We start from the raw sequence: 11,961 nt of genomic DNA, 5'->3' as shown, positions 1-11,961 counted from the left end.
CATCCATGTACGGTGCTGCATGTATAAAAGAACAGGATACATATATATGTGTGTCTGTCTGTCTGTCTGTCTGTCTATATATAAAGTAATATATATATATATATATATAGTGTTTTATATATATATATATATATATATATATATATTTTTTTTTTTTTTTATATATATATATATATACACACACACACACACACACACACACACACACACACTGTTTATAGTTATACTTGTAGGTGTTGCATTTGTCTGCACTAATATCTCTATCGTCCATGTCATCGAACCATCCTACTATAAGCTCCAAGAGGAAAACCACAAATGTGCTTGTATCCTGTGCGCTGCGTGAGGACTGGTCCCAAACCAGCTGTTCCCCCTCCTAGTTGCCAGTGCACAAGGCAGCAGAGCCTGCAGAACCTCTGCATGACAACCGTCCCCACCACAAACAGCACCACCGGGAAGGAATTACTGATCCTCCATCCCTCAGGGACAAGAAACCCCACAGCCCGAAGCGCCGGACACAGAGCAGCCCCTCTCCCTGCTTCACACACAGTACAAAGAATGATGTACCATCTTCTCTTACGGCAGTCACTCTGCAGACTCTCTTTAGCAGATTATAGATCTCTCTAGGTGGAATCAGCCGGCATAGGACTTGGATGCACAGTACATAGGAACATTCGTTCTGCATCTACAATTATAACTGTAGGAGTGTGTCTGTGGGCAGCAGTGCCTAGATTCCAGCAGTGCCAGTAGCAGCATTCGTGCAGCCTCCCCATCAGCAGCAGCAGCAGCAGCAGCACATCTCTCCCTGCCCATGCCTGTGATGCTTGCACTGGTTGTGGCGGTGTTACAATTGGAAGCTGTGAAGGAGGAGGAGGAGGTGCCACCGACAGTAGGATTGTCAGGGGTGTGTGTATGAAGGGAGGAGGGAGACCCTGATCCTCGAAGGAAAACAAATAGGAAGCGGAGGAAGAGGTCTCTTGGAAGAGGAACCTTTGGGCACCTGCTATGTGTTACTTACGTTGTCTCCCCCGTGTCTTTATGTGCAGGCAGATGGCATGCAGGAGATCTAAATGATACGCGTCGCTACTTCATCTCTATCAGGAGGCGAGTCTCCGGGGCGCCCAACACATCTGTGTGCGGTGTGTGTGATCTCCCCTCCCCGGCCCGCCTATGCTTGGGGAGCCTCTGCCTTTCTCTCCCTGACATGAGAAGAGAGTGAGAGGGCGGATCTGCTCCATCTCCCCTGCAGTCAGACACAGGAATGGCTCCGTCCCCGAGGAGGCACTGGCGATCAGGCTGCGCTCTCCGTGGTGCTGATACCGCAAGAGCTGCTGCTGATGCTGAGGCTGCTGGAGGCTCCGTCAGACCTGGCGTACAGATGGCAGTGCTGCCTCCGCAATGCTTCTTGCTGGTGCTAGGATTGGGATTGGGACCTGGTTTGGTTGGTGGATCAAGTGGGACAATGATAGAACAGCCTACAAACGGGACCTCGTTGTCTATCATGGGCTTGATGCCCATTAGCGAGACGGTGGCGAAAGGAAATATCGGCAGGGGCATCCTGCCCGCTGTGCGGCTGGCTATAGATCAGATCCACAATGACTCCCTGCTGCATCCCTACTTCCTGGACCTGAAGCTGTATGACACCGCGGTAAGGCTCACCTACTGCCCCCCTCATGCTCCTGCTGCTGTGCCTGTACCTGCCCTAGATACGGGTATCTTGCACTTCTCCCTATTTCGTAGGTCCTCATATGTGTGCACCCACTGATTATACATGACTGTCTTACCTTACCATTTTCCTTTGCAGTAGGGCTGCAAAGGTATGCTCCAGCTCTGCTTGGTTACACCTACAGTATAAGGTGATAGGAATAAGGTGTCAGATATTTGTTTCTAGACGTTAAAGCATTTGTCGGTAGCTGTCAGTATTAACACGACTGTTTGACATGATTGATTGTGCTGTGCGTGATTTTACCATAACATAGCAACAAGGCACAATTCTATGAGTGGGAGTCAATGTAATGATGGAGAGAATGCAGAAATGCAGCACAGCCTTTCACTATGTGCTGCCAGCACCATGATGCTGCATAGGTGCATGCTCACCTTTCTGCTTGGATTTTGAGGCTTAGACAAACGTACCCGTATGTTTTCTGTTCATGTTTTCTACCATCCTCACCTCTAAAGCGTTTGTATTGTGTCAACCACATTGAATAGTCTGAATTATGTTTAATATCTTTAGTCCAGATGCCTCATCCATTCCTTGAAATAGATAAAGTTCAGATGACTGAGCAACAGATACATTAAAATGTCTCTCATTTCAAGCGTTAAGTATGTCATTTGCAGAAATTAATTTCTAGACATGTTGGGCTCTATTCAGCATTATTAGCGATATTGCCCAGAATATTATTGGGCAATATCACGGTTGATGTTCCTGCGAAGTTCTAGGCGGTTTTGGTTTTGGAAGTCCGAAAACAGAACCTTCTATTTCTTGTTCTGCACATGCTCAATCATGCACTTATTTAACAATGTGAATAGTCCCCTTCCCTGTAGTGTGATGAGCTAAAAGTGCACGTTCAGCTCCAGCCTCCCAAAAGTGTCTAAACTGATTCAAATGTGTACATACAATAGACTTTAAATTTGTCTATACAAATTTATATATATGTGATTTTATATATACATTATAAATAGAAATGTTATATATATATATATATTTTATATTTAAGACCACATACATATGAATATATGCAGACTTATATAAAGCCTATGTAAACATTTTAAAATATATTTATACACTTTTGGGAGGCTGGAGCTGGACACACACTTACAGCTTGTCCACACAGAAGGGAAGGAGAATGGGGTGGAGTTTTAAGATCTTACAGGGACTGATGGGAAAATTCCCCTCTGTTTTCCTCTGCAGTTTTAGTGAAATTTAAGGATTTTCTTCATATAACGCCATTCTGAGATGGCATTATATAAAGTAAACTTTTATTGAGAACTTTAACGTTTTTATGCTTGCTGAGTAGTTTTAAACGTTAAAGCACTGTAGAGAGCAATGACTTGCTCCCTACAGTGCAGTACTCGGCGAGATGGGTATTAAAAGGGAAGATAATTGCTTTATCTTCTCTGTTAACCCTTTGCTTAATAGCGGGGTTACGTAAAAAATGTGGAAACGATAGTTTCTGCATTTTTAATGTGAAAACTAATGTGCTGAATAGAGCCTGATATATCAAATTGTGGTTCTGTACAATAGGTGTCTTGCTGGGGCCAAAATAAAAAGAGCATTAATAATGTGGATTGACCAATGCAGTCTCTATACCACACATAAGGGAAAGATTCTCTAGTAGTGTATAATTGCTAGCTAGCAAATACTAATCAGCATTGCTGAGGATGAGCCATACTTATCTGCTGTATCATAGGAGATTTCCTTGAGAATTGATAGATCAGCCTGGTTAAGCCAAATTAAGTCATAGATTAGAAAACTAAATATTGATCAGTTATTAGGTTTAAAAAAGGTATACAGTACAACTGTGTGTATAATACAATCTGCCTAATTATGATCAGAGCCAATACTGTAATGCATACTAAACTAAATACATTTATTTTTCACTCTGTTCCATCTTTTTGTGGTATATCAAATATTCATACTGTACACATATGGAAATAACATAGTAGATTGAACTAATGTTTCTCTTGTTTGGTCAGGCCCATTATATGCTTTATGTAAACTGGATATGATTCAGTAAGTAAAATGTACTGTCAGAAGGATTGTGTTGGCTTTCCCTGCAATTAGTAGATTCTTGTCACGGTTCTATTAAACATGTTTGGTATGACTCTGTTGATTGAGCTACAGTAGTGCCTGAAGATGGCAGTCATTTCGAGGAGCTTGATTCCATTTCCTAGGCAACCCCTTGAAAAATTCAGATTATGTGCAGGAAAACACCTACATTCCTTTGACTCAGGTGACTCGGTTAAAAATAAATTTTAAAAAAGTATTTCCCCGTTGTTTACCTTCACAAATGAGTTATTTATTATTTGATAGAAAAGTATTTCAACATAAATACAGTAGTAATATCTGTAATAAAATAAGCACATAACAATGAATGTTTAAGATAATTGTAATCATAAATTCACATACAGTACAGTACATTTATACATCCAAGCACACAAACCAAAAGTACATGCACATTTACACGCATGTTCCAAAACAATTATTTTATCAAGAATTCATAGAAAATATTGTATTATTATTTTATATGCAATGCTTTAAACTCTTATTTTGTGCGAAAATATGTGAAGGAATGCAAAATTATGAAATAAGATAAAATTATTCATGTTTGAATCAATTACCTATTTTAAATGCTATGCCATCTTTTGAATTATAATTTATATTGACTGATAAAATTAACTCTTTATAAGTAATTAATAAGTTAAAATCTTCATCTCCATTGCAGGAGTTACTATGCCTGACATGGCTGCCCATTAATTCTAAGCTTTTCCCATTGGGTATTCAAAGCATAACACTAACATTTGATGAGGTTTAGTGCAACTTAAAAACGTACTGTTTCACCCTGTTTTGAGTTCAGCAATGTATGTTACGTGTTTTCTACTCAGCATGTAAAGTGCTGTCCAGAGTAACTAAATGAAAAGTGAACTAGGTTGCAACAAGTTCTAAGGCTTCTTGCCTGTGACATTGGGTTCTATATACTAATGCTTGGGGAGAGATAACGTGGATGGAAATAAAGTACCAACCAACCAGCTCTCAACTGAAATTTTTCAAACATATCCTGTAACACGACAGTTAGGAGCCGATTGGCTGGTGCTTTATCTCCATCCGCTTCATCTCTCTCCAGAGCTTAGTACATTGATGGATCCTTATTTTATCAAGTATTGTTTTAGGATTACGTCCATAAAACATGGTTATTTTTTAAATGCTCTATTGCTAAAAAAAAAAGTTTTGCATATTTAAGCAAGATTTCATTTTAATTCTGTGGTTAACATTCATGTACTGTACAGTTAGTCAGTCATTAGAACATGATGGTATTTTTGGCTTGATAAGTAGTGTATGGTTGGTTCTACAGGCACTGCAAGCAAATAATGGCCTAGCAGCAGTTTATATATAATACTTCAAAAGACAATGTTAAAATTCCATACAGTGTCAGCATATTTTGTTCAATATGTTAAAAATATGTAATGTGTATATAAGGGACCTAAGAAGATTTATACACATCTAATATGCAATTATCTGTTCTCTTGCCATAAGTCAATCTACTACTTATGACTATCCATGTTTTTGACTGTTATTTTGCTGTTGAGTTGTGCTTGACTCAGTGCAACTCCCTCTATGATATATGGAACTAAAGTAGATGTAGACTAAGCCCTTGCTATCATTCTCACTGTTGTACGGCAGTACCTTTGGAGCAGATAATTAGATTGCTGTTTTATGGAATGGGAAATGTATTTCTGTTTTGGCACATGCTATTGGGAGCATTATCCTGCCATGGAAAAGCATTTTTGAGGAATTTTCGTTTATATGAGTAAAGTGAAATTCAACTAAAAACATTTTTTTTACATTTCTTTAGAAGATGTACGATCCAAATCTACTGTATATCCAAATAAAATAGAAAAAGCAAGACATTTTTTGCATTAATAATATGATCTTTGTTATGTTATACAGTATTCTGCTAGCTAGTCAATAACCTTCCATTAGTATTTAACATATGTTCGACATTTGACTAATAATAGTTTAGGATACTGTTACATTATTAATTATTAATAATTGGCTAAACCTGTGCATCTAAAGAAGACTTTACAGACCAGTTGGTTCAAAACCAGTTGTACCATTTCAGTTTTAAATAATGTTGATGTACTAGATAGTAAACACAGAATGTGTTGAATGACAAGTTACTTATTGTAGTATCTATTTACAGATTATTACAGAAATTATAAACCTTGGTAACACAAAGGTCATCAAATGAATTCAGTCTAAGCAAGGGTAAGATGTATCAAGACTTGTTGAGAGATAAAGTGAAGAGTGAAAAAGTACTAAACAATCAGTGTCTAACTGACATTTTACAGGCTGTGACTGAAAAATAACAAAAGCTGATTGGTTGGAACTTTATCTCTCTCCACTTTATCTCTTCTCACTGCTTGATACATTTCACTCTAAGCCTTGTCAGATTTCTGGTATGATGTAAATTATTGCCAGCATTCAGGTTACAGATAATTACACATTATGTGCTGTATATAGAATATTTTGTTATACAGAATCTTGCATTTTAAATGCATGCACATAAAAACCACACTATGGTATGTGATTGAGCCAGCCATTGTACATACATATTAAGCAAAATGAAATTATATGTGATGTTCAATCCAGTTCCATTTGCAACTGATCATGAGTCTGACAATCGGTGAGTTATCTACACATTTATTCAAAGGTACAGATATATAACCCTCTGCATACACATATAGGCACATACACTTTAGCCATGGTTATTTCAAATTCATGCTTAAGGCCCATACACACGGTGAGATTTGTGCTATGCCTGATTCTCACTCTGCGACAGGGGCTAGGTCAGCATCGCAAGCACATAATGAGTGTGCTTGCGATACTGACTATGTGCAATTTTGGCTAAGTGTCCATTTTGACTATCTCTTCTATGGAGATAGTCAAAATTGACTTGCCTACACAGTCTATATAGGCTTGTGATGCCGACCACGCGGGACTGCGCATCGGCATCAAATTGGGATCGCAAGGTGACTTTCACCTTGCGATCTGCACTAACTTTTCTTAAGATTTTGACTATATAGTCAAAATCGTAAGAAAATATCTCACCGTGTGTACACACCATTAGTAAGGACCATAAAGGTTACCTTGAGCCATTTAATCCAGATAAAACAATTTTTGAACAGTAAACAACAAACAATTATAGGTAATAGGTGATAGTACACATTTAGTATATTTCTCACCCACCATTATTGTAACTGTTCCACCTCTGTGTCCCTTAAGCAATGTATGTTTGCTGTGCTGCTTATTTTGCCAATTTTCCACAGTTTGATTTGCTCCACACCCAGCCTATGTGCACTGTCAGAGGACAGGAACAGTGCATGCCATTTTTGCACCGAAAACTAAACCCCATTCTCTTTGAGTGTGCAATTTTAAGGCCTAAGGCACATGCCTTTGTGACCTTTTCAATCCAGGCTTGCCCTGAATCACAGAGCTCCATACACGGGATTGGTATGGGATCCCTGCAGTCTGGATCCCGGAGGTCAGGAGACCGAAGCCGGGAACCCAACAGCCAGAATCCTGGCAGCGAGCGCAGCATGTCCCTTTACGGGCTCCCTATGCTCGCCATGCACACTGTTATATATTCCTCTTTGGGTGGTGGCGGGGACTACCAATCGAGTAGGAATACCAGGCTTGGATCGGGATTCAGACCACCAGCATTGTCCCTGCTGTCGGGAATCCAGCGTTGGAATCCTGACTGCCGGGATCCCAACAGCCGGTAATTTAACTAGATATCCTATATACATTACATCTATACATATATATATAGGGTACCTCCTAGTTTTATTTTATTTTTAAATCAAGCTGACAAGAAAGTGATCCTTCACTTGCTTGATGAGACCAAAGAAAATATACTAAAATGTACCCTGTGCATTATTGCCAAGTTTATGTATTTGGAATTTTCTTTTGGTTGCATATATAGATACAGTATGTTTACATGTATATACACTAAGTATCCACTTTTCTAGATACTTCTGCACACGTGATTAATAAGGTACATCCACATACCTGCTCATGAGTGCAAATATCCATTATGCAAATCATGTGGCAGCAACACAATGTATAAAAGCAGGAAGACATTGTGAAGAGATTCAGATGATGTTCAGACCAAACAAGAGAATTACGTAGAAGGGTAAGCTAAGTGACTTACACATTCAAGTGTTCATGTGTGCCAGATGGGGTAGTTAGAGTATCTCAGAAACTGCATATATCTTGGGATGTCCAAGCATCATTTTCTCTACAGTTTACAGAGAATAAACTGCAAGACCAAATACAACCAGTCAGAGGAGGGCCAGACTTCTTCAAACTGACAAAAATGCCATATGTCACTAAAAAACAGTTTTATGCAGAAGACCATCTTTGAGTGTACAGCATGACAAACCTTGGAGAGGATGGTCTTCGGCAGTAGAGAACTGTACTCCTTACAGCTAAGAACAGTAATCAGGCTACAGTGGGAACAGGCTCATCAAAATAAAGCAGTTGAAAAATGGAAAAACATTACTTGGTCTGACAAATTAAAATTTCTGCTTCAACATACATATGGTAGGAGCAAAAATTGGTATGAACAACCTGAATCCATGGATTAATTCTGCCTTGTCTCAATGTTTAAGGATGAAGGTTGAGATGCAATACTGAGGTGTATGTTTTAAGCGCTGATTAAATGTCTCTCCTTACTTAAATATAGTTGCCTACATGACCATAGTCTACACCATGGGTAGCCAACCCTGGTCCTCGAGAGCTACCAACAGTGCACATTTTCCAGGTCTCCTCACAGAATCACAAGTTAAGTGATTAGCTCCACCTGTGGATCTTTTAAAATGTGACAGTTAGTAATAACTGCACATGTGCACCTGCCAGGTGAGCTGGAAAATGTGAACTGTTGGTAGCTCTCGAGGACCAGGGTTGGCTACCAAGGGTCTACACAATTTCTAGTGGCTATTTTCTGCAGAATAATGTGCTGTGCCATAAAGCTCATATAAACTAAATCTAGTTCCATGAAAATGACAATGAGTTTAGAATACTGTAATTGTAATCATGTCTGTATATAAAGTATTTAGCTGCTGTGAGCAGTTGACACAGTAGGGACCCGGTCACAATCCCCGTGGTCATGATCCTGACTGCATAGGCATGCGCAGAAGCTGACACTGGGTTGCTGCTCTGGGATTTCCCCCCTCCGCTGGGTAACGGTCTTTCTGCAACGGGGTACATTGGTTTCCACGGGGAAACATTGGGGTGTAGAGATGGATCTTGATCCAGGCACCAACAAACTAAAGCTTTAGACTGTCCCAGAATGCATTGGGGCCTCCTCTATAACCCCGCCTCCAGGCTCTGTGAGCTCAGATTCGAGTTGGTGCCCACTTAACAGGTACCCACTTAACAGAGGGGCTGCACTGGGCATCCCTGAAAAAGCTTTTAGAAGACTTCAAGAGCTGCAGCACTTACATGTCAGGGTGACGTTCTGTGCTGCGGCTCCGTCACCTCCCCAGCGGCGTAGCATACTCCTGCTGGCTCTGTTCCCATGTACTTGCAGTGGAGATGCCCGTCTTAGGCACACGGTCGCAGACGCTCTCCTGGTTTGCATGGCTGCTACAGAAGGGAGGAGGTGAGAGGGTCCCTCAAGCGGGACCCGCCATTAAATCGCGTTCCGATCGCAGCCTAAGTAGATGGACTGCGACACTGACGTGTACACTGTAATCGAGCAGGGACCTCACTATATCCACCATGGCATAGGAGTACAGGTCGGGTGTACTAATGCCCACTTATTAAGACTCCGTAGTACCAGGTGGTGAGGACCAGCATAGGGGAGAAGGCGATTGACCTGTAGCCCCTCCCCCATCTCCGGGCACCATCTACTGCTGGTGTTCCTGCCCTGGAGCTGCCTCATACTCTCCCTCACTCCCTGACTGAGATGCTGGGCGCCATCTTCTAAGAATAGCTGCGACTGATCTCCGGGACTGCAGGGCAAGGTCTCCTCTGTAAATCCACCTGTATATCAGCGCCGTGATTTTACACACACTTAAGTATTCTACATGTCGATATTAAGACAGCATTAGTTAAGAACAAGTGTACCTGTGCCAGAATATATTGTACGAGTATTCTGATATATACATCCGGTCTCAGACCGTGCATTGTTTTATATATATATATATATATATACACATTTACTAGTCCAGTGCAGTTTTATTGTGTTACTAAAATAATTTTCTGCATTACCACTGTGACTGTGTGTGCCTGTATCTGCTGTGTGGATTTCACTTTCAGTGTATCATTGTATTCTGTACCCTAAAGGACTAGGTGCATCTGGTTCACTTATAAAGTGCTTTACAGTATTTACTGGTAAGTGTATTCTACTGTGTATTCAGTCACATACTACCGGATTTATTCGCTGGTGTTGTGTACTGTGTATGCAGTCACATTGTCCTTGACTTAGTCGCTGGTGTTGTGTACTGTGTGCGCTGTCACATACTAGGGCATTTATTCACAATTATTGTACTCTGTCAGGCTGTATCGTACTCATACACTCTGTGGTTACATTCACTGAAAATGTCTAACACAAAGGGTGGGAAATCTGCGGACGCTCCTGTATCATGCAGAGCATGCGCAAAGGATTTGCCTGAGGGGGAAGTTTTGTATGATGGTCTGTGTACTATGTGCCATACATCTCCCAATCAGTCCGCAGCTACTGTAACCAATCAGGAGCCACCTTGGGCGGCGTTCTCATCTATGTTAAATACGCTTGTGACACGCCCTATGGGACCTCCTGTGCCATTACAGTCACATATTGTCCCTGTGGTAAATCCACCTTGGGTGGATAATTTGTCTACCCAGTTGCAGCAAATGAATCAATCCTTGGTTAGACATAAAACTGCCCCAAGTCACTCTCATGTCACAGGGTCATCTAAGCGGGCTCCTTCCTCCTCACAATCCACTAATCTCTCAGAAGATTCTTCTGATGAGGATGGGGAGTATTCTGCCCCGTCAGACACTGACACAGTAGCTTCTGACAAGGAATTTACTACTCAGGTTGATTTTCCTGACTTAGTGGTTGCTATTAAGCAGATCCTACAGATCACTGATGATGATGATGATGAGGATTCCACTACGGTGTCTAAGAAACCTGATAAGTTTAAACGTCAGAAGGTAACTAAAACTTTATTACCGCATTCTGACCATTTAGTAGATATACGTAAAGAACCCTGGTCTTGGTCTTCTCCAGGACAGAAATTCTCCCTATCTAAAAGGATGGTAGCTCGCTATCTTCTCCCTTCAGAGTTATGTAACAAATGGGAAAACTCACCGCCGGTTGATTACCATGTTACCCGTCTCGTGGTGTCATCTACTCTGCCTGTCACCACTGTCACCTCACTGAAGAAACCGACAGATAAGCGTGTGGAGGGATGCCTGTAGTCTATTTACTCCCATACAGGTGCTGTACATAGACCCACTATAGCAGCCTCCTGGGCTGCAAAAGTAATTGAAGCATGAGTTCAGGCATTAGAGGAAGAGCTGCCTTAGGATATCTCTGACACTGCCAGACAATACCTGTCTCATATTACCACCACCGCCTATTACATTAAGGAGGCATCCTCTGAGGCGGGTGTGCTGGCGGCCAAAGCATCGACTACGTCCATCCTAGCTTGCCGTATTCTGTGGTTGATGTCATGGAAGGTGGACCTGGACTCCAAAAAGACCTTGGAGGTACTCCCTTTTAAGGGGAACATCCTATTTGAGGAAGAGCTCAATAAAATTGTGACTGACTTAGAGGCTGCTAAGACTGCTTTTCTCCCAAATACTAATCCTTCTGCACAGAAGACAAAAGGTACCACTTTTCGCTCCTTTCGACCTCAAGGGAAAGCAAAAGTTCAGGCATACCGGAGACAATCTTGTGCTCCCAAAATCACTAAGCCCAAGGTAAAACAACCCTGGGCAGCCCGTCAACCTGCTTCTAAACACGACAAGCCTGCTGCATGATGGGGCAGGCCTCCCCCTGGGGTACCCCAGGGTGGGAGGCCTACTTTTGCGATTCACCCAGGTCTGATTGAAGACCACTTAAGACGTATGGGTGCGAGAAGTTGTCTCTCACGGGTACGCAGTCTTTTTCAAGAGATGTCCTCTTTGCCAGTTCTGCACAATGGTTATCCCTTTGGATCTGTTGAAGGTGCAAGCTCTACAACTGGTTGTGC

The 11,961-nt window shown here is 41.5% G+C and overlaps 1 protein-coding gene across 1 annotated transcript in view; it reads left to right on the top strand.

Annotated features, from left to right (window-relative positions):
- Positions 1–1,258: 1,258 nt before the first annotated feature.
- Positions 1,259–11,961, top strand: part of GABBR2 (gamma-aminobutyric acid type B receptor subunit 2) — a 1,221,295-nt gene continuing 1,210,592 nt past the window's right edge. Inside the window, exon 1 of the mRNA XM_063922929.1 lies at positions 1,259–1,645. Coding sequence (XP_063778999.1) covers positions 1,259–1,645 — 387 coding nt within the window. The remainder of the gene's footprint in view (positions 1,646–11,961) is intronic.

This window comes from Pseudophryne corroboree, chromosome 5 (genome assembly GCF_028390025.1).
Source record: "Pseudophryne corroboree isolate aPseCor3 chromosome 5, aPseCor3.hap2, whole genome shotgun sequence".
Lineage (NCBI taxonomy): Eukaryota > Metazoa > Chordata > Amphibia > Anura > Myobatrachidae > Pseudophryne > Pseudophryne corroboree.
Note: the sequence above shows the minus strand (reverse complement) of the source record. Positions and strands in the feature narration are given on the sequence as shown.